This window comes from Miniopterus schreibersii (genome assembly GCF_964146895.1).
Source record: "Miniopterus schreibersii genome assembly, chromosome: 1".
Classification (NCBI taxonomy): Eukaryota; Metazoa; Chordata; class Mammalia; order Chiroptera; family Miniopteridae; genus Miniopterus; species Miniopterus schreibersii.
Window position 1 is genome coordinate 112,698,134 of NC_138101.1, and position 27,429 is coordinate 112,725,562.

The 27,429-nt window shown below is 40.0% G+C and overlaps 1 protein-coding gene across 7 annotated transcripts in view; it reads left to right on the plus strand.

The window, feature by feature from the left end:
• Positions 1–20,941, plus strand: part of PARD3 (par-3 family cell polarity regulator) — a 725,159-nt gene extending 704,218 nt beyond the window's left edge. For all 7 annotated transcript variants that reach the window (XM_081128409.1, XM_081128408.1, XM_081128401.1 and 4 more), the window contains 3 exons: positions 3,348–3,468; positions 12,442–12,569; positions 18,935–20,941. In XM_081128409.1, the coding sequence (XP_080984535.1) occupies positions 3,348–3,468; positions 12,442–12,569; positions 18,935–19,328 (643 nt within the window). In that variant the 3' untranslated portion in view covers positions 19,329–20,941. The remainder of the gene's footprint in view (positions 1–3,347; positions 3,469–12,441; positions 12,570–18,934) is intronic.
• The last annotated feature ends 6,488 nt before the right edge of the window (positions 20,942–27,429 follow it).

A 27,429-nucleotide genomic window follows, 5' to 3' on the forward strand; every position in this document is an offset into this window, starting at 1 on the left:
CCGCGGCTGGAGTTAGCAGGAATTGGTGCGTTCAGCTCCGTTTGTGAAACACATTGCAGTAGTCCAATCTGAAGGTTCTAAAGCCTAATATTCTGTGTGACCTGCCCCTGACCAGAGAAGATACATCCCGTGGTAATTATGGAAGGGAAAGATTTAGAGTTCCATATAATTCTGGGTGGTGATGTGCATGCTAGGTTAGGAGTCTCCATAGTGAGTGATCCAATGTATTCTTCCTTAACCCAGACTGCTACTGAACCAAAATTAACCCTCTTCATTTAGCTAATATATAGGTTGTACCCCCAAAATGTATGCACACACTTTGAATAATTATAAAGGCAGTGTTTCTTAAAATACATTCATTTTCAAAATTGAGCTATCAGCTGTTAAAGTGTATATACATTTGGGGGGGATATCCTATACACACACACACACACACACACACACACACACACACACTGGTGTGTGTGTATAAAATTAAGTTGGACTGCAATTACCAATTATAAGGGGAGGCTAAGTGTTAGTGTTGGACTTAACTGTCTTATGTCTACCTGTGTGGATTTTTTACACAAAAATCATCTATATAATTTCCCTTCTCACCCTTCCTTTCTTTTAACTATTGTTAAATTATGATTTACTGGCTCCTCATTGAATTTTAGTGTCTCGCTCACCCATCCAATAGGCTCAGGTGATATATTTATTCTGTTCCTCTTAAAAATATAACGAGCAACTTTAAGTTGTCAATGAACATAAATATCAGTTGATTGGGGTGTGTAGCCATCAATGCTAATGAATATTTAAAATTTCCTTTGGCTTTCTTGGCAGAATAGCTAACCAAGAACATTAGAAGTCTAGGTATGAATTATTGGATCATTATAGACTGGCCTGAGCAGCAAAACTAAGCTGCAGTGGTTTCATCTCTTGAAGCCAGGATTTTACTTTCAGACTCCAACTGTTGTTCCCCAAGGATGTTGGATGGCCTTCCAGGCTTTGGAAGTTATCATCAATCATGAAAACCATTACAGCCTGCTTTCCAATTTCAACCCTTAGAGTGGCTTTCCTAGTCATAGGCAAGTTGGTTGGCATTCTCTAGAGCGTAGGCGGAAAGGAAAGGAATGTGCAACAATGGTCTCACCAGCTGCTCAGATTTGGAAATAAGGGCGGAAGTGACTTCCAGAACCCATCTTGTACTATGAAAAACATTGAAGTGGCCAGAATTTAGAATGAAGAACACCGGGTCAACTTGTCTTGTTGGGAGACACACTTCCAATTAATCATAAATAATAGGAAGTCAGTTTTCTTCAATGGTTTGTACTTCATGAACCTAATAATTACGGGATTAAAGCTGTCTGTGCTACATCAAAATAATAGAGAAATATTTCTAGTTAGATTTGTAAAATACTTTGTCAGTCAAGCCTCCTACAGTTCTCCTATAAAAGCTATGAAATATGCCTGGAACAAAAAAAGGTACAGCTGGAAAGATGACAATGAGATTAATGAATGTTCACTTTTCTGTCTCTTTGTCTGTGAGTGTAATGATCCTCATGCCTACATCATCACAGTTTCACACAGAGAGTGAGGAGTTCTACAGACTGGGCATCACATCGGGAAGCCAGCACTGAAAATTTATCTGTTCGAACAAATGTTTTAAGAGCCAGTAGGAAGAGTAACCTGCCTGGCTCGAGTGTGTAGAGGGCAAGTTTTGAACCTGTCCCCCAATATGGGCTGAAGCCTCATGTTGTCAAGTAGCACATTTTACAGGCTAATCAGTTCAAAAGATTCGTCAAAGAGCAAAGGGAAGACAAGCTTTTATTGACTGGGAAAATAATCAAATTGAATATAGTAACAAACAAGATATTTCAGAAGCTCTAATGAAATTGATAGAAACGTAAAGGTGACAGAGACCTACCCAGCAGATTAAATGGTGAAAGACTATCCCATATTCGTGGATGATGTTAATACTTTGGTCCTATACATGAACGTTTTCAATTTCAGATTTTTAAGCCTTTGCAATTCTTCAAAATATGTGGAATTACAAAAAGACATATGTTAGTTTGGGAATTGTGTATACTCTCCCATGACAGACTTTATTTTTCCAAGCTACCTCATAAATTTCATCACCCAGGAACGTGTGCAGCCAAAGCAACTCAGGTACACACTGAGTAGCCAGGGCAACATGTTTTCAATGAAGAGATATCATCTTCCTAATAGCTTACAGCTCCCCATTCTGCTAGCAGCTTGAAGGGTATATGTGATAAATATAAGACTCGGTCCTTGTCTTCAGTAGTATATACCTAATATGCTTGATTAGCTTTTCTGATAGGATGCCACTTAGTGCTCAGTGGATAGAAGAGACCAAAAGTGGTATGAGATTTAAGATTGATTTAATTTTGGTCATCTCTATTACTCTTTGAAAATGCCATTTTAAAAATTCTTATGATTTAATAAAGGAGGGGCTTTGGAGTATAATATGTGTTTTATACTAAGTAGCACAACATGGGATAGCGGAATGGGAGCTGGAATAGAACACAGAAAAATCTCGATTCTTGTCTTACTTTCCCCACTGGGCAGCTAGAAGTCTTCTAAAAAGTCACTTATCTTCTTTGGATGACAGTTTCTACATTGGCATATATGTGGGGAGTGAGGAGGGATACTGCCTTCTGAACCTATTTTATAAGCATTTGTGAGGATAAAGTCAAATTCAATGCTATAAAAAAAGAAGGCAACATAATTATGAACTGATTACATCAAATTAGCCCTTGAAGTTGTTTTAAAAATGCTTTTCATTCATGCTCTAAGAGTTGCATTTTGTGCATAGACCTCTGATAACTCATAAATAGGAACTTCATATAATGGCATTATGAAAATAATACTGTATGGTATTATCTCACTTGATTGTTACCAGCATGATATTTAGAGCAAAAATGATTATTATGGCCACTTCATATATTTAAAGAGACTGCAACTCAGAGGCATTACATGCCTTAGTCTAAGAAGGTGGAAGGGCTAGGACTGGCCCCTGATGTTACTGACTTTTAAAGCAATGTTTTTCCCAAAAAAGTGTTGCTGCCAACACCTTGCCAGATTACAGAAAGGAAGTGAAGCTTCTACAGAAATGAGTTAAAAGGAATGTCTAAAAATACAGTTCTCCCTCTTGAATATCTGTCTGAAATAACTTCAATAAGTCTTAATCAAAATGAAAACATATTTCAAATGCCCAGATATTGTTTTAAAAATTCACTTCCTCTTAAATAGCGTCGTTTGCCTGCAAGATGCCATTTTTTTCCTACTAACTGCAAGGCACAGATTATTTGTGAAGGGTGTTCATTGTTGCCCATTCTCTCTTTTAGCAACAGATCAACTCCTAGCAACCATGATCGGATACAGCGTCTGCGGCAGGAGTTCCAGCAAGCAAAGCAGGATGAAGATGTAGAAGATCGGCGACGGACCTACAGCTTTGAACAACCCTGGGTGAGTATTTGGTTCTTTGGCACAACAGATAGTCCTGCTACTTTCTGCAGTAAAAGCCGCTAAGCTATGACCTCAGTCCTTTATGAAGCAAGACAAGATGAAGCAAGACAAGGTGGAGCCAAATTCCTTTGACCTTTAACATAGTGACCTTTCTCTGATTTCCATGTGGGTTTCTTCATTGCTAATTTCATTTACATCTCATTGCACCATCTGTCCATTGCACAATAGGTTTCATTTGCCTTATGACAAGGCATAGCACACTATTATTGCTCTCAATTATGTATTTTTTAAGTTCAGCAAATATTTTTCTATATATATTTTCTCAGAACCAGAGCCAGAGTAAATTAGCTCAGCACATGCCTGTTGCATATCTACTATATGAAAGTACAGTATTTAGTCCTTCTTATTTCTTTATTCTTCCACAGCCCCTTTGTGTATTTGCTGAATCCCTCTCGTTTATCTGCTTCTATCCCTATTCTAGTTCATCCTCCACACAACCGCCAGAGTGATCTTTCTAAAGCAAAACTTTGCATGGCCTCTCAGTACCCACAGGATACAGTCCAACTGCACAGTGTAGCATACCAAATCCTCCTCAGTCTTGCCCTAGACTTGTGCTTCAATCTTGTGTTTTTCCTTAGAGATGATGGCCCTTCTGGGAATGGGAGGTGTTGGAGCAGACTTGGGGGTTCAAAATGATGGGAATTTTGAAGAATCTCTTTGGAAACTTGAGGGAGAGTCAATTAGGGATGAATAAATAGGCTGCTTGAGGCACAAAAATCTAGTCAAGGGTATTAGTAAGGTCCCATCAACATGGTCATGTGACCATTACCAACAATGCTGAGAGGACTGGGAATAGAAAAAATAAATTTTTAGATTAATTCTGTGGAGGGGATTAGCAAGATAGACATGGAAGAAAGTCAAGGAAGGCACTGTAGAACCCTGGTCAGGATGCTAGTGAAGCTTTACCCAGTCTGGGTAAGGTGGTAACAGCTCAAGGAAGGATTACTCTGATTGCCTACGAGGATGCAAGAATGGTCAGCAGTCTAGGAGTCATAAAACCTAGGAGGCTTTTGTCAAGACAATATGTTCTTGGGAGTCCAGGATCTTGGAGGTGGCCCAGTTCTGGATGATGTTGAAGTCCAAGGTGTGCCATCCATGCATGTGAGTTCCTGAATTAGAATAGAGAGTAGGGTCAGAAAAGTTAAGGAGTTCAGTTCAAAGTGTTAGGAATATAATTACAGTAGATATTGAGGAAAGTAGGGACAGAAAAAAGGATGGTGGTAGGAAAGACTTGAAGTAAAAAAAGATTCTGTTTTGTTCGGGGAAAGGTAAATGACCCAGCTAACACAGCACTGAGAGGTTGGTGATGTTGCAGAGAAGAGAGAAAGGCAGAAATAGAGTGGGAGCCTTAGTGTGAGATTGAAGGTTTGAAGAAGGATGGAATCAGGACAGAGCACTGTCCCACTATCAGGTAACCTGGCTCTCCAGGCCTCAGTTTTCTTATTTGTAGACCCAGAGGGTTAGAGTACATAACTGTGTGTCTGTTATTAAATCCTTCGTTTGAATGAAAACTTAAGAGGAAGCTGAGCTTCTCCAAGTGTGGTCCACAGACCAGCACCTTCCCCAATGCTAGGAGCTTATTAGAAATGCACCTTCTTGTCCTGCCTCAGACTAACTAGATCTGAACCTCTATGGGTGGGGCCGAGGAATCTATATTTTAACAAGCCCTCCATGACCTTCTGAAACATGTTTAACTTTAAGAAGCACTGCTGTAGAGTTTATATCATCTCTGAGATTCTCTTTTGTCCTAAAATTCAACACCCTCACTATACTCTACACAAGGTCAGAAAGCTATAAAGGTTTTTGATCATGGGATTTAGTGATCAGATTGGAGTTGGTGGAAGAGGAATTTTGTGAATGCAAGGAGAAGGCCAAACAATGGGAAGACCATTGCAAAATGTGAAGGACTTTGGTGAAGTTCATGTGAAGAAGCTGGGGCCTTAGAACAGGCAATTGACAATATGAGGCCAGCATACACTAGTAAAAACTCCTTCTGAAATCAGTCCTAACCTGACTTTGGGATGTTACGAAAAAGTCCAGTGGATTTAATATCTAAGAAGATCTCTAATTGTCCTCTGCAACAAGATTATTATTAATGGTATTTTCAATAAAGTATGTAGTTTATTTTTCTAGCTGATCAAGTAAATTGAGTTATTTCCATGTAACAACATAGCAGATTTTTAAAAATCTACTTATGGTGTTTGGCATAATTGACTCAATCTATTTCTACTAGGTTTCTTAAAGCACACTTCTTTTGTGATATGTGGAAAGCACCCTTACCTGTGTATATTTGCTCAAAAACATCCTTAACTGTGCATATTTGACAAGAGTAATGAGTACAGGGCAACTTGAAGGAGAAAACAGCAACTGCATATGGAAATGGTTCTCACACACACTGTTCCTACTTGCAGAATCCCTCATGGGTTTCTCATGACCACCCCATGCCACAAGGAGCAGTGACACCATTTTGCTTTGCCTGGGAATGCTGATTTCAAACCAGCATATTCACACCATTTATTCTTTAATTATGTAATTCATCAAGTTTCTTGAGTGCTTCCTGTGTTCTAGTCATTGGGTTTGGTGCTGGAACAGAAAGATGAGGGAAAAAAATGCTCTTCGAACTCTTCGTTCAGTTTGTGATAAGGGTATGCACAGACTATTAAGCACAGAGCAACCAGGCCAAATCAGCTGTGAGGGGTCAGGGAGGCTTGAAAGAAGACCTTTTTTGAAATTGGAATATATTTTAAATGTATAACTTTGAGAAACAGAGAAACTTATCTTTGGGAACCAAGATTAATTGACTTTATTGCTGGTTGGTGATATTGTATCCACATGCTTCACCTCCAAGTTTGAGCATTTCCTACTTCTTAGCTCTAGATGTTTTTCATTGGGAGATGTGGAAATGATTTGGTATACACTTTGGTTTCTTTATTTGAATGGGGGCCGTAAATATGTTTCTATATTACCTACTTAATATGAACAATCATGTTAAGAAAAATGTGTAACAGAATCTTGTGGATTTAGAAATGCCACTACTGAAGGTCATGAGCCAAATTACTGAATAGCAAAATGCCATAGCAACTTTAGACAGACAACGTGGCTTGTATTCTCACTTCCTGTAATGAGTGAGCAGGGAATTATTTGGATGACAGGCTGATTACTTTAGGAATGGAATAGTTTCCTAAATTGTGGGGTCAGAAGTTGGCTTTTAGTATTTATTTATTTAATTTATTTATTTTCAAACAATTGGGATTTTGCTGTATCCTCTCCATTTTACTTGTCATGTAAATGAACTTTAAGTGACTATAATTCTGAGTGTATTAATTTTCATACCAATTCTCATTGTTACTCTAATAAGAGCTGCTTGCTTATTCAAAATGTAGCTCGATATATGGTTTTTATTATGTGTTTTACAAACTGAGTTTTGAGTATCTTGGAATCTTTTTTCTTTTCCCTTATGTATTCTGCCCTTGAAAGGTCACTATGTTTAGAAAGGGTGAGACCATGATCTCACCCACTGGAATGGTTTTATAATCATTTTAGTTTTAAGGAACCACAAGCTCATCTCCAAGCTGTGTACAACTTAGACCATATTAGTTGAAATTGCCATGCTTGTTAGAAATGCCCACACACAAAGTGCAACCAGATGTATCCTATAGAAAATATCCAAGCCAATTACTTTACATACAGAGAGAGATACTGCAGAAAATTCATCTAAGGAGCCCTTTTCAGTTCATCCATTTTCAAAATGTTCTCTCTAAACTCTAGCATTATGGAGTGCACCTGTTTCTGGGCTTTTGTTCAAAATAATGTTTGGGCCTAAGGGAGCTGATTTGTGGCACAAAAGGTCTTTAGAGGAGCAGAGGCCTAGAAAATTTCCTTAGCTCCATAATGGAACTGAATTCTCTCCCAAGTTGAGTAAGAGAAGAATCAGAAAAAGCAACTTCTTCAAGTAGTGCCAGGTGCAACATAAATAAAGCAGCAAGTTGCTTTAAATCTTAAGATAATGGAACAATAGCCAAGGTTAGGGTTATTATCACAGAGCTCAGATATGGACAGGACTTAGTGTTGCTTTTAAAAGAATTGAATTGCAGGCTTCACTCATAAGTATAGTATGCTGTTAAAACTTTGCAGATACTTGAGTACTGCCTACAAGGAGACTTGCTGGCTGAGAGGACTGATGGGATAATGGAGCCTTTAGTAGCTATATTGCTAAACCCTTCCCATCCCAGGTTGGTAGTGGCTGAGAGTAGTTTAGTCCTTCAGGTGGAGGATTTATCCTCTGCAATGTGAATATCCTCTTCTCCCCCAAGCTTTCTTCCTAGCTTCTGTCTTTAAACAAAATTTAAAAAATCTGTCTTGGACTTTTAATGGCTCCTCTTACCATTGTAGAGTTTTGCCTGCTTTAATCAGAGATTCAGTCTACAGCGTACAGCCACCAGCCACCCTGAACCTCTAGATTGGCTTCCCTATACCTGGGGGATTTGAGAAAATATGGTTTTATTGTTTTCATCTTTTTTAAGATTTCAAAGGTATGTGCTCTCATTTCCTCACAGTAGGTGTTCATACTTTGACTCAAAAAAATGCCTTCTTAGTTGACAGCCTTGCAGTAGAGTTGCTCCAGTTCCATTTGGGTGGAAGTCACCTCCCTTGAAAATTGACCTGGAGAAAGCCTTTCTTGCAGCAAAGGGGTACCCTTTACTCATGGCACAAACCTCTGTGCTGCTGCAAAGCAGGCCCTCTTCTTGTAGGCCTGGCCCCATACTGCTGGGCAAAGCCTCTATGACCCATGGGCCATGTCACTGGCAGAGGCCTCTGGTAGTAGAGATGCACAAGCTGCCTTGGGCTGCAGTGAGCCCACCACACCAGAGTGGGGTATGTGTGTGTTTGTAGAGCTACCCCTTTGTTTTCAATCTAGCTGCTGCTTAAGATGGGGGGAAATAGACCCAAACACTGGTTGGTAAAGATAAGATGAAGATAGTAATATATTAAAACCAAAACATGTATTTATAAAAACTTTATGAGGGAAATTGGCATGCTCTGCAGATTTCTCAACCATTACTCACATCATTAGTAGCAATTAAGCTTTTCAACATTCAGAACCCACAAGAGTTCAATCAATAGTTGTCTAAGTATAGTGGGTGATGCGTAGAGGTGGGCTGGGAAGGCAAGATCAATAGACAAAAGGTAACTTTGGACTAACGTTATAAATAATCCTACTGTAGAAAATAATAACCGATATTAGCAATGGCCACTTTTAAACAGAATAAACTGTTTACACTCTTTATATGATTCAGTGGCATAAAAATTATTTTTACCCTCTACCAAATCTTTAAATTACCATTATTATATCAGAATATTAGGATTACGGCACATTCGAATTACTAAAATAAGGATTATAAATCTCAAGGGGATATCATTATTCTTTCTGTTACTGTCAGTCTCATCATTCTCATCACCACCTTCATCATAGGTTTTCATGCAAAGCATACACACTTTGTATTCTATTTTTGTTTTCTATACATGCCCTTGCACATGTGAAAATATGAAAAGTTTTTTATTCATGATTTAAGAGTACATATGTGTATATGCGAATATATACAAGTGCACATACATGCTTACATGCTATTTTTCTTATCTATGTGAAGAAAAATTAGTACTGAATATTTAAAATTATTGAATATTTTATGTAAATGCTAATAAAACAGTAGTGAACTTTATTTCATAAGTGACACATACACTTTTATGTTAACCTCTAGAGAACTTATATTACCTAGTTCTCATTAGTACCAAAACTTTATACTGTATATATTTACTTTTGCTCTTTCTTTAGTTTATTAACTGTTAGTAGTTTTGATTTTGTATTTTAATTTTTGTATTGTCTATTTTTTTATTCTGGAAAAATGGGAATGATTTAATTTAATTTAATTGCTTTGTTAATTACTTAATTTAGTGAAACACTATATGGAAGGTATTTTTTATTTTGTTTTACATTAGTAAGTGATACCAAAATTGTGTAGCTCTCCCAAGCCTTACATAATTTTAATATAGTATAAATAGTATCTCTTTAATAATCATGATAAAGACCAGTAGTTTGGAGCTCACTTATAAAAGCAACGTGCATAGATTTCACTTGGGGCTTTAAACTTCTGTAATGGAGAGGTTCGTGTTTCATGGTCCTCCAGCGCACTATGCAATAGATAATCATGGACTTTTTCATCCTACAACCTTTATCATATGGCCTTGGCAACCTTGTCACCAATATTATCAACAAGAAGACCAGGGTTATTTGTAACTTGCACTCTTGAAATAGAGTTATTGCCTTGTTATCTGATGAATCTTCAGAATTATCCCAGTTATGCTTTACCTGTGTGTTTCCCTGTGTAGATGTCACTTTGTTGTTGAAGCCATTCATGGCGTTTTCTTTGAACACACTCACTTCTCTCTGGGGTTGCAGATGATCTCTTTCTTCATTTTTGTTTATGCTCTTGTAATTTGGCGCTCTTGATCCATTATTCTGTTTCTGCCATACGGATGGAAAACCACAGTATTTAAAAGTCATTGTTGATTGTAGTTCTGTTTCCACAGTTTACATTTTTATGAAATCTTCATTGAAATCATGAATGAAGTTATTTTTTATTCAGGCCAAGTATACAACTTTCAAGATGGCCTTATTTAGTTGTTGCTTTAAGCTGGTCATGTCTACAGTCTTCCTTGAAATCTGTGGCCCTATGAAATTTCATCTTAAAGATAAGGGTGATGCTTTTTAATAACCTACCCTTTTGTAGGCTCTGAAAAGAGAAATTAAGTAAAATATTAATGGTAAGCCTGAGATTCATATTTCATCATAGTGAGTATAATAGTATGAAATATGTCAGTATGCTGATACCAAACTCATTCACTCATTTTAAGTTTTTATATTCCACTTGATGGTAATTTCATTATTTGAGTTCATCAGGATCCAACTAGATGCTTGCTGCTCATAAGGTTTGAGGTGAACAGTGTCAGAAAACACACAGTTGAGGAAACAAAAGCCCTTTAACTTTTTTTTCTTTTCTCTGCCAGAATCAAATTTTTAGGCTTCTAGGAGAAACAACTTAAAAATACACCTGAAATTTCTACTTTACAAGACCTTGCAATTTTTTTTCACATCTTCATAGCAGTGTGTCACAGAACAGCATGAGCTTATGAAGCTGGTTACTAAATCTTGCTGCAGAATGCCAAATATTTCAAGGCTGCTTGACATGTGTATATAGCTTATTCTGAGTGAAAAGAAAAAGAAAATGTTGTTTTTGAGGGCATAAAGGAAACTGTATTATTTTCTTGCTTTGCTTTCCCTCTGTCCAGTGGCTTTTTTCAGAATTCCCATGGCTCTCCGTGAACACTAGAACAGCTCGGTTTTCTGTTTGGCCAGCCTCATCAAATGTAATGGAAGAAAATATATGTCTTCTTTAATGTAGTTGATGAACACTTCGTTGATGCTTTGTTTGCATAAGCAGAATTCACTCAGTGAAGTGTTTTCCTTGCTAAAGGCACCATTGATGTGTTATTTGACCTGTGTTGTGGAGAGGGTCTCTGAACACACATTTGTTCCAATGAGTATGGCTGTAAACACCCACTAGTAGAAACTGGGGTATTGTAAAGCCTAATTTCTTCACACATTATTTTTGTATCAGGATATTTTTAATATGTTCACTGACTATGCCCATGTGCTTTGAAATTTTTGTCCTGTATATTGCCATATTATTGCTTACCGACAAATAAGATAATGCTGGCCAGGCAGAAAGAGAACAACAGATGATGCTTGCTTTCTGTTTACACAAAAGCCAACTACAGGAGCCATTCTTTAAGTAACAAACCCACATGTTTTCTTACAGCTCTCCAAACGAATGCTATGGCTCTATTATTTTAGAAAATTATTATCAAGTCAAAGTCTGCCATTGGCTTTCAACTCTAAAAGAAAATCAGTAACTTGTTTTTAACAGATATTCTTCACTCAGAATACGCTTGTTCCACAGCATTGCATAGCAGCAAGGGGAACAGAGGGTAGCAGCCACCAAAAGGATTATAGAGGCATCTTTGTCTATTTTGAGCAGAGCTACTTTCATTTCGAAAGGCCAGATCTAGAAGGTAAGCTCAGACCTGTCAGTGAGAAGCCAGAGCATCCACTGGGCTTGACCTACGCAGCACAGTGCACACATCCAATACCTGTGATTTGGGTGAGAGGCACAATCAGCAGGTGACCTGCTGACCAAAGTATTTAGCCAGCATGATTGAACATTTCTCTATAGAATATAATTAACCTAGGTAAAAATGCCATTTCCTAATGACTAAGGCAAAATGTCTTGTCTCATAACCAATTCAAGTAGCTATTAGCTTTCAGGATTAGTCTTTTGATAAGCATTTCTATTCCCCATTTGGCTACCATCCTTGGATAGAAGGACACCTGTGCATGGCTAACGGGCTAGTTTCGGTTAACCTCGGTTCAAAATTTAACTGTCATTCTTTAGGAAAAGGGGAATCAGCTTATATTGTGTCCTACTGTTAAACTAAAATATGTATGCATCAAAAACATCCACTGGCATGACTTTCAGGTGTGTACCCATCAACTTTACTGCTTTTGTGAATTACTGTAGCAAATTTTTACTTATTTACTTGGCATTAGATTCTAGTTTGCTGTTTATACAAGGATGTAAACTGCTATCTAATGTTTGGATTTGCCCAACCTCGTTAGGAAAACTTAGAAAGGTTGACCTCTCAATTTCCAACCATTCTAAAGCCGTAATTAAAATTTAAGATGATTCAGTATTTGGTGCTCATAAAAGCAATTTTTAATTCCACAGAATTTGCCAAATGTTTGTAAGTCAGTCTATAAGAAATGATGTGATTCCCTTCTCGTGAACTGTTTTGCAGCCCAGCTCCCGGCCTCCGGCGCAGAGCGGCAGGCACTCGGTGTCCGTGGAGGTGCAGATGCAGCGCCAGCGGCAGGAGGAACGCGAGAGCTTCCAGCAGGCCCAGCGCCAGTACAGCTCCCTGCCTCGGTACAGTGCCCACATATGCTCGGTCCTTCCGAAACTGCCCTGCTTCTCCGCCTTACACACAGTGGTTAGAGAGGAACCGCAGGTGGATGGTGGGGTTGTTGCCTGGCTTACAGGCCATCCTACTATGTGGCAAGGAGTAGAAAGAAAGGTGTTTTAGGAGATGCCAACATTATCACCCAAAAACTCCATAATGGAAAGGCAGTGACATGACAGATGAGTACTTAAGGACTGGACCTGGATTATAGCATTGGTTCTGCTGCCTCCGATGTGGCCACAGACAAGACAGTTTCCTCATCTGAAAAAATGGGAAGATAGCTCTTGTTTTGCCTAGTTCCTAGGGTAACTAGAATAATTGATACTTCGTATATCTAGAGCTCTGTAGAGGGTACGGTGAATGCTCCATGCTCCATACTTAGGTGGTCTCCATGACCCCTAACCTCCCCCTCTTGCTGTCCTGCCAGCTCTGCATTCACTTGTGTTGATCCTCAGAGGGTCCCAATGTACCCACCGCATTCGCTGACAGCCACTTGGAAGTAACTCTACAATGAGGCTCTGTCATGCCTCGAAAGCGCTCAAGTGACTGAGCTCTCACACATGGAATAACAACCATTTTTCCATCTGAATATTTCCTACACACATAGTAAAGAATAAACATATTTTAAAATGTTCAGCTTTCCAAACGTCCCCAAATAAGTCACTCTAGTAACTACAACCTTACAGGCATTTATTTTTCTACTTCAAACCAGGTGGCAAAAACATTTGGGGTACAAGAAAATTCACTTATCTTGGTTTTATCAACTGTTTTGAAATTGAGCAGAACAACTTTTATTTGGGGGCAGGGCAAATGCTTATCTGTGTAAACAACTGACCAATATAAAAGTGATCTTGATTCGATTTCTAATAAAGATGAACCCCTTTAACTGTTACATTGTCACTATATTAACTGTGAGGGATTTGATCACATTGACCTGGGTCATCAAGGGAATGTGGGTGTGAATGGGAATCTATACTAGGATGAGTACCATTACCATAGTAACTCGTTCATTCAGTTCTTTTTTCAGTTCATAATGTTATATTTCTTTTGAGGAATAAATTATTTTTTTCTTTTATACAGAATTATATTTTCTTTTAACTAGGAGGATAACTAACAGTTATTTAGCCAATCCTAAGTAAGTGTCATTGAAGTTTAGGTCTGGACAGGGCCTGGAGATCATCTTGTCTTACAAGAAAAAGCTCTGGAAGATTAGGCAACTTTCCCTAAAGTCACACAGCTAGTATAGAATTCTGCCAGAATTCAAATCCAAACCTGCCCGTGTCCTTTGTAACCATTCATTGCTATCACTCATTGCTACCAAAGGCTTTCCCCCCCAAGTTTGGAATATTGACAGATGTAGGTGTAAAGTCCCTCTGTGCTCTAGCGCCCTTAGCATTTGGAAGGAGGCCACTGTGTGAATCAGCCAGTGCATCAGCTGCTGGACACCTCAGGATTATACATAAAGGTTCTTCCATGTGAGTGCCTTTCTACCAGCCCGTTGGCTTGCAGTTGTCAGAAAGATGAGCATGATAAAGGGGATGAATTGACACACTGGGTATGGCCCTTTTGCCACAGCCACATAGGTGACAATAGCACATTAAGGCCTGTGTTAATGACTACGATGTGCTACAGGAATATATGGTTTGTGCAGGGACTGGGATCTTAATCTATTGGCATATTGTTTGGCTTGCTGTATTTTAGTTGTGTTTGAGAGTATTTATAAGAAGTGGAGGAGAACTGTCATAAGGTGTATACAAGAAGAGGAGTGAGTTGACATGCACAGAACTAAGGAAGGGGAATGGGAGAGATGGTGGTGGGAGGGCCTGGAAGGGTAGATGGCCTGGTGGGAGAGAGACTAGGGCCTTGATCCCCAGGAAGAGGGCACAGATCGATGCTTCCACAGAATTTCTCCAGGTCACAGTCCATAGGATCTTAGCATTCCAAACATGTCCTTTTGTTCTGGCATGTCTCTCCCCTTCTTCACTTGCCACCTGTCCTTTCCACCACCTCTCTCTGCCTCCCTTCCTCTCTCTCCTCCTCCTCCTGAAGCACCAGCTAGAAGTATCTGCATTTCCATGTAGAAGAGGGTTGCTGCTATTGGTGCTACTCATGTCATTTAGTGTTTCCCTAAATAACTAAAACTTTCCCTCTGGGTAATTGTCACTCCCTTATTATTAGTCATTTTATTCTGGGCAGATATGAGAAAAGTAGAAAACCTAAAATGAAAGATTTTTGTACATTTAGGCAACTGGGACTGGTCATGTTCCCTTCTTTTAGAGAATAAGTTCTCAGTATGAATCTTCACATGTGAGGAAGATTAGGAGTGTGGAGCCTTGTACCCAGCTTGATTGCTGGCAGAGTGGCTGTACACCACAGCAGGCTGTGTGCAGAGACCTGAAGGAAGGTAAAGAAACCAAACAGGAGGTCAGAGGAGGACTGCAGCAGCCTGCATGAGCTTGAGTCCAACCCACGTCTGTGACATGTGGTATTCTTCAGAGACACTGACCTCTGCTTTTCGGATGTTGACAATTAGCAGTGTTTTATCTAAACAAGTTGGTATGGCATTTGATGCCAAAATGATTTCACACACAAAAAATAGTTTAGTTGCCAAGTGGAGCATAAAATAAAACAAATGGTCAAGATTTTGTCTCAGTCACAGTAGATAAGGTGGTTTGAATTAAAGGGATGTATGTGAGCCAGAGTGGTTTGAAATTCTAACTGTAATTAAGGAAGCCTATAGGCAGAATTCAAGTTTCATTTTGAACTGTCAGTAGAAAACATTAGCCAGGTGTTAACACTGGTTTTGAAGGAAAGGGGACCTGAGTGGCCCCACACTCAATTCTCAATCAGACTAAGATTTCTTTTTTATTTTTTAAATTCCTAAATTAGGTTTATTTTCTTTCTTTTTAAAAAATCTATTTTTTAGTCCTAAATTAGTTTATTTAGTTTCCAAAAGGCAACTCTCAAACTGAGGAGTATGTTCACTCATAGTCACTGATAGAAAGACTTAAGATCCTTTTCTTTTAAATTTTCCTGCTGTCTCCCCATTTCTTCTTCATCTTTCCCTTGGTTTCACATCTGTTGGTGTCTCGCTTCTCTGCTTTGTATGTCTCACTGCTCCGCTATCTTCACACCCTGACGTGGTGTCCCCACCAGGCCCATTTATTATGTCTCTGAGCTGCTTGTGAACTTGTTAGCCTCGGTCTTTATATCTTTCTTTATCCTTCTACGCCCTCCTCACCTTGGTGGCTAACTGGCTTTCCTCAAGCATTGAGTCTTTGCTGTGAGTCCTCTGCACGTTGATGGCCTTCAGACCACACTGGAGATCATTGTAATCATTGAGAGATAGTTATTGACAAACCAGGGTATGTGCTGTCAGTGGATTCAGAAATCTCTAGTGGGTTAATTCCAGGACCAAACAAGCCTGCATGCTGGCTATAAAGAAATTCAGTGGAAGGAGATTGATGTTTTCTTTCTGCTGTTGTTACTATGGCTTTGGGGCAATCATGGGACAGTGGAAAGCTTCCTTCCTATCTCTGTGGGACTTTGTGGACTTGCCCTCGCTCAGTGAGGGTTCTTCAGTTATTCTCTAGTTCCTTTCTCTCCTCCTTATCTCTACCCAATTTCTCTGACAAAGAAAGAGAAAACTAATATTTTTCTTTATTTTTCTTCTTTGGCCAGAAAGATGCCCCCCAAAACCCAGAGCCTACCCTGAAGGCAAAGTGACGTTGCCTTCAAACTACTCCTCCAGCACCCATTAATCAGCCATTGACTCTGTGCTATACTTTTCTAAGCATTTTGCATGTGTTATTTCTGCCCCATATCTTCTGAGGTTAGATATTAGACATGTTTCACAGATGAGGACAGTTGAGCACAGAGAGCATAACCGTCCCAGTGTCCCCCAACTGAAAAGTGGCAGATTCTAGATTTGAATCTATGTCTCTCTGATCCTAAGTCACTCTCCTTGACCCTAAGCCACTCTCCCACTGTGCCTAGTACCTGGGTGACTAGTTTCTTAGTGTAGGAAACTCTTACTTTCTGCTGCACTCTTATGTTTCTCTGTGATCTGCTCATTTCCTGTGTCTTAATCAAGAGCTGTAGATACCATTAGCTTCTGCACCAAGGAAGTGTGTGTGTGTGTGTGTGTGTGTGTGTGTGTGTGTACCCGTGTATGTATCTATGTATATGTACTTTCCCCACATACCTTACTTAAACCTCAGGGAGGCCTGCTTCCTTCTGTCTATATGATTAATTTGAAGAAAATTTTAACTAAAGTACATTTTCCCACATCATTAGAGTTTCCACTCCTAACACACCTTTAGGGAATTCTTAGTGAGTTCCTGGAATGATTCAAAATTCAGCTTATGGCTCTTGACCTCCACAGAGTGAATCCCTGGGCTTTCCAGAGTTGGGAGTGGGGGGTGAAGAGGGTTCGTGGGTCTCAGGAGGCCAAGGACGAGAAAGAGGTAAAATATCTGCAGCCTATCTCTGGTTATTTTTAGGTTGGTAACTAATGAAGGAGTTCCGCTTTTGCTCCTGTAACACCGGTAATAAGTTCGTTGTTTTAATTAAAGTTTTATGATTAATGTCAAATCCCTGGTTTCATGTGGGCACTTTCCGTCATTCCTATCTCTGGGCAGATTAATGTATGACTTTGTAAGTGAAGATAATCGGTGCTTTAGGCAAATAAACTATTCCATCAAATGTAAGGATTCTTGCCTGGGCTGCTTATCCAGATGGCCTGATTCCCATTAAAAGAGAACCAAATAGCCCAGCGGGCCTGGCTCAGTGGTTGAGTGTCAACTTAGGATCCAGGTGATTGGGGTTCGATTCCCGGTCACGCACGTGCCCGGGTTGCGGGCTCGATCCCCAGTTGGGGGCGTGTGGGAGGCAGCCGATCAGTATGTCTCTCATCATTGATGTTTCTCTCTCTCTCTCTCCCTCTCCTTTCCTCTCTCTGAAATCAATAAAGATATATTAAAAAAAAAAAAAAGAGAGAGAGAACCAGATAGATATATTGTAAACTGCTCAACTAATCCAAGTCATATCCAGAGATGATGCTGATTATCAGTTCATTTCCTTATTGGAAATATCCCTGACTGCATTTTAGGCGATAAGGAAAATGGGCAGATTTCACCCCAAACCATATGGATGGCACTTTCAAATATTCAAAAATGCAAATTGTGTCATCCCTGTGGGAGACTCAGTGGCTGCATAGATCCTGTCTTTCCTCTGCAGAGGCCCTTTTGAACATACCATCATGTGTGTGTTGATGCAAAAGGCTGAGCCGTACATACTGTCACGAAATGGTTTTCTTATTGATAAATGGAGCAATACATTTTGTTTTATTACTCAATTCTCTCTCCCTCTCTTCCATTTCCAAGGCTAAAAATTAGGGCATGTCTTCCTTTCTAGTACAAAATTGTTTTACTTTATCATAGCCTGTCTTATTGTAAATTCATAAAAGCATCTAGAGACTTGATAGTAAATTAAAGACATTTCAAAACAATAATGTTTCTTGAAAATGATATGCAACTTTATTGCACAAATGATGAGAATTTGAAAGTTCTATGTGACTGATTTATTGCCCTATCCTGTGGTGACCCAACGTGAGTTTAGTAAGCAGTCCTGGCCTTCAGTGGAGATACCATGCACAGGAAAATAGTGCTTATTCTACAGACTTCCAGGTCTACAGTCTTGATGAGCATATGTTTTGAGGAGTGTCAGTTGCTGACATATACAGCTCAAAAGCCAGGATGGTAAGGGACTGCCTGTTGCATTTTTAATCATAAAGGAGTCTAAACTTAAATCTTTCATAACTGAACTCATCTTGTAATCCATTACATGTTCTTTCTATTAGCTAGCATCTCTGGCATCCTGGTGGCAGCTGTGTAAAATATTTGTTTTGCTTGTTTAGAACTGAATTGTAATGTTCTGAAGCAAGCAATTATTGCTGGGGTAGATGTTGCCAAATCTCTAATCCTCCTCTACAGCATCTTGCCAGTGTGTCTGAATTGCAGGAGATATATGTTATCCTAAGTAGAAGAGATAGTACCTCCCCAGACACAGAAGGAGGACCCTATTTCTGAATAGCTGAGTCGGTTAGTTCTCTCTCTTGTTTAGCCCTAGTTTGTTCACTTGTCTGAGACTTGAGTTTGCTGAGGACAGCCACATTTTCTTCCTCCAGCCCCTATCATAGTGCCTGGCACATGAATGGAGCACAATACTATTTGTTGAAATACTGAAATGCACATTCCCTCCTTCCCCCTTCCCTCTTCTTTGTCCCTCTCCCATTCCAAGTTCACACTGACCTTTGGGCTTTGCTTTCTAGGCAAAGCAGGAAAAATGCCAGCTCTGTCTCCCAGGATTCCTGGGAGCAGAACTACTCGCCTGGGGAAGGCTTCCAGAGTGCCAAGGAGAACCCCAGGTACTCCAGCTACCAAGGCTCCAGAAATGGCTACCTGGGCGGGCATGGCTTCAACGCCAGGGTGATGCTGGAGACCCAGGAGCTCCTTCGCCAAGAACAGAGACGGAAAGAGCAGCAGATGAAGAAGCAGCCCCCCCCTGAGGGGCTCAACAACTATGACTCATATAAGAATGTCCAGGACCCCAGTTACACTCTAGCTAAGGGACCGTTCCGGCAGGATGTGCCTCCCTCCCCTTCTCAGGTCGCTAGGCTAAACAGACTGCAGACTCCTGAGAAAGGGAGACCCTTCTATTCCTGAGCAGGAGAAGAGTGAATGCTTCATTCATGCAATAAAGGACACTTTCCTGGGAAGAGTTGTTGTATTTTGGGAGTTTTTTAAAAACCTCCATGGTACTATGAAATATTTCTGTTGTTGGTATTAGTGCCTTTAAGCAATATGGGCAGAGAAATGGAAGGCCTTAATGTCTTTGCCAGTATGTCTCAAGTGTATTTCATGGAAGGATTTCCCACCATCTGACAATCATCTGCTTGAAGCATTCATATGCTCTGCATCTCTCAGGAGGACCAGGAATTCTTGGCCGACTCAAGAGATGTTCATGGATTTGTGTCACAGCCCCATAAACTTGTGCTGACAAATTACCTTGAAGCTGAGGTTAATGTTGATTTCTTTTTACTCCCTTTAAGTTTTCTGAGATATAAGGTGCCTCTCAGTTTCTAGTGGATGAAAGTGGGTGACATACTGCAGAAACTGGGGCTTTATGGTACTTCACAGCACAGTCATTTATATTTGGTACAGTTTTCCCTTTTCATTCTCAGCTCCTCATAACAGGAAAGTTCCTTCATGTTATAAAGAAGCTAAGCCATATTCCAGCACTGTCTGGTTATCGTGGGGCTCCTTTTGTAACTGCCTTATAACTCAACATTACCAGTAAAGTGATCATTCTAGTCTGAGATTATAAATGCTCTTTTTCAGTCATGTTCCTAATACATGTGTTGAGTCACCACATCTCTGAGTAGGGAAGGTAGGAGATGGGAGGGACCCCTGGAAGGGAGGGGCTGGGCCTGCCTGTCGTCCCTGTGTATATCATGATCTGGGAGGTGGTAGTGAAGGAAACAATTCTCCCAGGATGAGCTTCTGCCCAGTACATCCCAGTAATTATTTTCATTAGTTTTTGATTGACAGGTTGGCAGGAAGGGTATAGAGTGGGACAAAGATAGGTCAGTCATTTGGAGACTCTAAAAACTCATCTGCTTTCTACTGTTTCTCAAGTCGATAGGAATTGACGTGTGTCTAGTGCATCCACATGTTACATTTCTGCCTGGTGATGGCATCCGTGCTACTAAATAACTCTGCTATGAAACAGAAAAGACAAATAAGGGAAAACCCGTCACACTTCACAAAGAGAACATTCTGGTGTCCCCAAACTGGTCACAAAAGTGCTTCTCATGTCAATATTTTAATATACCTGTGGGTCATGAGGACCTCATCTGCTCTTGCGTTTTCATCTGTTGGTCCCAACATCATGTATTGTAAATCATGGCTGCGTTGCTAAAGTGCCTGCAAATTCCGATGTGAAAATGCTTGAAATAAAATCTCCACATACCATGTATTAACAAAAGAAGAAAAAAAGACATGTACTGATATGCCTATTTTTTTTTTACTGGCACATTGTATTTTGTGTCCACTTGTTTTTAGAAAATGTGTGAAGTGTGCATACATGTACCTATGTCTCTTTTGCATTTCTGTGTAATGGTTCTATTTGTTCATAATGTGCGGTGATGTTTCAATGGTATTACCAATGTAAACGTGGTGACTGAACTACAGGGCTCTTTCTCACAGCCTCCCTGAGCTGTGAGAAATAGCTTTCTCTGTACATGAGACTTAAAATAAAAGGCATATTTCTTCCTGTTGTTTGCAATGTCTGTAGTATTCTTGTGGAAACTCTCCTAGCTGGAGTTTGTTTTGTTTTTTTTGTTGTTAATATATAGGGTGTCCCAAAAAATGTATACACATACTTTGAATAATTATACAGGCAGTGTTTATTAAAATACATTTAATTTCCTAAATTGAGCTATCAGCTGTTAAAGTGTATATACATTTATTTGGGACACCCTGTATATTAGCAGATGTGGGGTGTTTTTTTACATATTTAGTGAAAGCTGAAAGTTTCCTCATATCTGCAAACACAGAAATGGGTGATCGCTTGCTTATTTGCACACCTGAGGGGAGAGGGGACAGGAAGGGGGACCTTCTTCTTTTTTAATTTTTTAAAATTTTCTATTTAGAGAGGAAGGGAGAGAGAGAAAGAGAGAGAGACATCAATTTGTTGTTTCACTTATTTATGCATTCCTTGGTTGGTTCTTGTATGTACCCTGACTGAGGATCGAGCCTGCAACCTTGGCATATCTGGACAATGCTCTAACCAACTAAGCTACCTGGCTAGGCCACGGAGACCTTCTTAATAAGTCCCTTGGAAGGCCCAGGGTGCTGAAAGAAGCCTGGGGAATTCTGAATTGAAGGATCTGATACACTACTAGAACTAGATTTAAAAAATAAGACAGAAAACTATGCAAATACTTCTATTATTGCCTTTTGCTCCCTTTGCGTTGTTTCGGCAAACCAGATGTTTTGATTGAGTTCTAGCCTTGTGTACGGTGAGCCCAGAGAGCTGTCCAAATTTTAGTTCACTTCCAATGCTAACCTGGTTTATATTTCCCAAATTATGAAATAAGGCTTTGCTAAATCTTTCAGGTGGACACTCATTAATATTTGTACGGTGCTTCGATGGTATGAAGAGCAGTACATCCTACTTATGTCTTATATACAAATATAGATGTGGTTCCTACCCAAAGGGCAAGTTTTGCTAAGACCTGTCAAAAATGCCTGTCTTGTTGAATGCCTGGCATCAGTTGTCATAGCCCTCGTTGTGTCACTAGATCCAAATTCTGTCACCTCAGGATTCTCATAAGAGATGTATAGCAAGCCAAGTAAATAACATATCTTTGGTTCTTATATGCATGCAAGGTGTGGAAAGTAGAAAAGCAAGATGGACAGATTTGTTAATTTTCTCACTGACCAGGAGGCAGTTAATTTTCTCACTGACCATTTGGCCATTGCAAATGCCAAAACCGGCAGGTTATTTATCTCAACTGGCAGTGAGAAGTAGAGCAGAAGAGGTAATATTGAATGTTGTGGGAACCCAAATCGCAAAGGAATTTGTAGATTAAAACTGACAATTCGAGCCATACTAAGAAGTAGGAATAGATATGGGTCAGCATAGAAGTGAGGATATGCTCCATGAAGCAATCTTGTCGAATGAACTGGCCTGTGGCTCCAGAACACTTCCCAAGGCCTTGAACCATCACCGGGAGGGTCCCCGGGAAGAGGCAGGCTGGGCATGGTCTGCACGCGCACTGTGCCCTGCCCTGTGCCCGCGCGGCGCCGCAAGTCACGAAATGGGGCAGACAGCACACCTGGATGGGGATGGGTGAGGCGTAAGCCAAATGTCCTTCAGAAAAGATGGTCCCACTATTACATTATCACCACTTTAGTCCATTAAGACTATGCAGTCTTATAAAGATTTATATATAAATATAAATTATGGAAATAATATTACGTAGCCTATCTATATTATATGTAATGTAAGCACCACCACCCGCCCCCGTACCTGTGGTTGGTTGGACCACAGACTGCTCAGAGGTGAAAGTGCCCACAAGTACCCAGGATGCCCCACGAACAGGAAGGAGTGTGCGACCCGGACTGCTCAGGTTTTCTGCCAAGAAAGTAAAATATATCACATCAGAGACAGTAAACCAAATGACTCTCTGTTTCTCTGAGTGGGAGAAATTTGTTTCATTGGAAACCCTTTATGAAAAGGGCCAGAAAATAGGCAAACTGAGCTGACCACTCTGTCGGCAGTGTGCTTGGCCATTGATCACCACTGTAGGAAAGCAGGGGTCACTGAGGCTTCTCTGTTCATGTCATTGCTCGTGAGTTACCCAGATATGCTGGTCATCTTGGGGACTGCTCCCCTTCCTTCATTAGTTTTTGTTAGAGAGTACATTTTGTATATACATATAACAAGCATATGTAGCATATTTCTGTAATTATGTGTCCGTATTTGTCTGGTTTAATGTGTTCCTCATTTCATCCTCGAGTCCTTAAAACCTAGGCCTTGCCCCCGCCAGAACCAACCTAGATGAAGCAGGCAGCCCTTTGTTCCTGGCTCCTCAGTCACGGCGAGGACGCACTACATGCTCTAGGTACACCCCATCGCCGACGTCCTGCTGGGGATGGCAGAGTGCACCATCAATTTAAATGTCTACTTAACAGCCTTTTCCCCCCACAAAGATTACTCTGATGATGACATGTCAGGTAAGGAGATAATCTTTCTTTTTTACTTCAGAGACAGGATATCGTCTTAATACAGCAGCTAATAAGAGCATTCACAGGTCAGACAGTGAGAGTGACGGAGGTGCTTTAATGGAAACCACCTTCAGCTCTGAGTAATGATTAGATCACAAAGCCTGCTGAATTAAAATGACTTTTTTTTTTTTTTGAATGTGTGGAGGATGAGGATTGCAATTCTGAGCATAAGCTTTTCTTTTTCTCTCTTTCTCGCCTTCCTTCCTTCCTTCCTTCCTTCCTTCCTTCCTTCCTTCCTTCCTTCCTTCCTTCCTTCCTTCCTTCCTTCCTTCCTTCCTTCCTTCCTTCCTTCCTTCCTTCCTTCCTTCCTCCCTCCCTCCCTCCCTCCCTCCCTCCCTCCCTCCCTCCCTCCCTCCCTCCCTCCCTCCCTCCCTCCCTCCCTCCCTCCCTTCTTTCTTTCTTTCTTTCTTTCTTTCTTTCTTTCTTTCTTTCTTTCTTTCTTTCTTTCTTTCTTTCTTCTTTCTTTCTTTCTTTCTTCTTTCTTCTTTTTCTTAATAAGAAACTGATTATTTTCATTTAGCTCTCATGCCAAAAGGGGAAGATTGTCATTGCGCTCCACATAGAAGGAACTTGTCTCCAAAACTCATCACCTCCCCAGCCCACATTCATCTCCCTCCTCTTCCTTTTTTTCAGCTTTCATATCCCGATCAGCAAAGTAAAAACCTATGGGTGTGCTTCAGCCATAAATTAAGTTTCTTCAGGTTAAACCCTATAGTAGAAAATTTCATTTTTAAAGGATTCCATTTGGTCCTATTGATCAATCATCCTTTGCTAAGGAAGATAATTGCCTTTCCTCACAAGTTTTTAATTTCTAAATTTATATTTAAATGATCAGTTTTTTCTCGTTTTTAATTTTTTTAAGCAAATTAAATGTGCATTAGCCTACCTGTCCCAAGATGAGTCTCTTCCATACTGGACAGGGGAGAAAAGTGCAAAAAACAAAACAAAGTCCCTTTCCAGGAGGTTGAACAATTACTCATCTTTCCTCACTTGTTTGCTCACATGATCAATTAAATGTGTGAAAAACATGCTTTTCTGAATCATTCAACTAACTGCTTAATCACCTCACACTTGTTGATTTATAAGAGCCATTTGGACTTTGTTCCTAGACACTGTCCCTGGGTGTCACTAGCTTGGGAGAACTGGCTGCTGTAAGGTGATGCCCATGGCAGGAGCCTCCATCTCGAAGTCAATTTTGCTGCTTGCCAGGAGGCTCCTCCTGAAACTGAGGTTTGGTTTCCATAAGGGGTTTTATGATGCAAAGATTTTAAGTACAACTTTGAAGATTTTGCCATTAAAGATAGTCTCACATGGCTCAGGGCCCTGTCGACTGCAAATTACAAGGGGCAAGAGTGGCACGTATTGCTGGCAAGTGACAGGCAATGAAACAACACAAATTTCTAAACCAGTCATGCCCTTGGCTAATGATCCGGTTTCAGGGTTCAGTTCGTATCGGACTTGCTTTTACTCAGCTCTAGTTGTCAGTGGCAACGTACTTATCACAACTGTTTATGTTGGGATGAAATGGGTGAAAACATCAGCCCAGCAACCCAGAGACGGGTCAGATTAGGACTTGCCAGTGAGTGTGGGTTATTTTGGAATACTGCAAACCTGAACTTGTCCTGTGAAACCTCAAAGGGAATTTGCCCTGCGCATGATTTGACCTGTAACTACATTTCCAAAGTTTTCTTAACTTTATCCGCTTGGCTTGCCTCCCATCTGAGTCCAGGGATTTCCCCTCTGGTCCAAGCACCGAAAGCGTTTTCACAAAATCCGCAATCAAGAGTGCACAGCTGCCCCTGGCGGCTTTATTCATGGAGTACTTTACAACTTGTACAGCACCTGCTTCCTTTTAAACTCCTAAACTCTATGAAGCAGGACAGAGAAATGATAGTCCAATTTTTTTTAATTTATTTTTATTGTTGACAGTATTACAATGTCCCATATTTCCCTCCATTGCTCCCCTTCACCCAACCCGCACACCACCCAGACTTTCATCATATTATTGTCTGTGTCCATTGGCGATGCCTGTAAGTTCTTTGGGTGATCTCTCCCTGCCCACCCCTACCCCCTTCCCTCTAAGACCTGTCAGTCTGTTCCTTACATCCGTGACTTTGGGTCTGTTTTGTTCTTCAGTTTATTTTGTGGACTAGATTCCACATATAAGTGAGATCATGTGATGTTTGTCTTTCTCTGACTGGCTTATTTCACTTAGCATAATAATCACCAAGTCCATGCATGCTGTCTCACTCAAAGGGTAAGAGATCCTTCTTTTTTTACAGCTGCATAGTATCCGTTGTGTAAATGTACCACAACTGTTTTATATACTCATCTACTGATGGGCACTTGGGCTATTCCCAGAGCTTAGCTATTGTAAATAGGGCTACTATGAATATAGGGGTGCATGTATTCTTTCTGATTGGTGTTTTGGGATTCTTAGGATATATTCCCAGAAGTGGGATCATTGTCTCAAACGGCAGCTCCATTTTTAATGTTTTGAGGAAACTCCATACTGTTTTCTACAGTGGCTGCACCAGTCTGCATTCCCACCAAGGCACGAGGGTTCCCTATTTTCTACATCCTCGCCAGCTCTTGTTTGATGATTTGTTGATGGCAGCCATTCTGGCAGGTGTGGGGTGATGATACCTCATTGTAGTTTTAATTTGCATCTCTCTGATGATTAGTGACTTTGAGCATTTTTTTCATATGGCTCTTGGAAATCTGTATGTCCTCTTTGGAGAAGTGTCTATTCAAGTCCTTTGCCCATTTCTCCCCCCCTCCCCATTTTTTAATTGGATTGTTTGGCTTCCTTTTGTTGAGTTGTATCAGTTCTTTATATATTTTGGAAATTAACCCCGTTTCAGATGTATCATTGGCAAATATGTTTTCCCATACAATGGTTTTCCTTTTTATTTTGAGGATGATTTCTTTTGCTGTGCAGTAGCTTTTTAGTTTGATGTAGTCCCATCTATTTATTTTTCCTTTTTTTCCTTTGCCCTAGGAGATGTATTGGTGAAAATGCTGCTACGTGAGATGACTGAGATTTTACTGGCTATGTTTTCTCCTAGGATTTTTATGGTTTTGTGACTTAAATTTAATTCTTTATCCATTTTGTGTTTATTCTTGTGTATGGTATAAGTTGGTGGCCTAGTTTCTTTTTTCTTTTTTTGCATGTGTCTGTCCAATTTCCCCAACAGCACTTATTGAAGAGCCTATCTTTATTCCATTGTATGCTCTTGTCTCCTTTATCAAATATTAATTGAGCATAATGGTTTGGGTTGATTTCTGGGTTCTCTATTCTGTTCCATTGGTCTACGTGCCTATTCTTGTGCCAGTACCAGGCTGTTTTGATTACAGTGGCCTTCTAGTATAGTTTGATATCCAGTATTGTGATCCCTCCAGCTTTGTTCTTCATTCTCAAGATTGCAGCTGCTATTTGGGGTCTATTTTGGTTCCATATGAATTTTGGAATATTTTTCTTAGATCTGTAAAATATGCTGATGGTATTTTAATAGGGATTGTGTTGAATCTATAGATTGATTTGGGTAGTGTAAACATTGTAATGATGTTAATTCTTCTAATCCATGAACAAGGTATATGCTTCCCCTTGTTTGTATCTTCCTCTATTTCTTTTCTCAATGACCTATGAGTACAGGTTTTTTACCTCCTTGGTTTATTCCTAGGTATTTTATTTTGTTCCAGTGGTAAATGGGATTGTCTTCTAGTTTCACTTTTTGAGAGTTCATTATTGGTGTTTAAAAATGCGATCAATTTCTGGATGTTACATTGTATCCTGGTACTTTGGCAAATTCATTTATTAAATCTAGTAGTTTTTTTGGTGGAGTCTTTAGGACTTTCTATGTACAGTATCATGTCATCCGTGAATAATGACTGTTTTACTTCCTCCTTTCCAATTGGGTGCCTTTTTTTTCTTCATCTCTGATCACTGTGGCTAGGACTTCCAGTACTATGT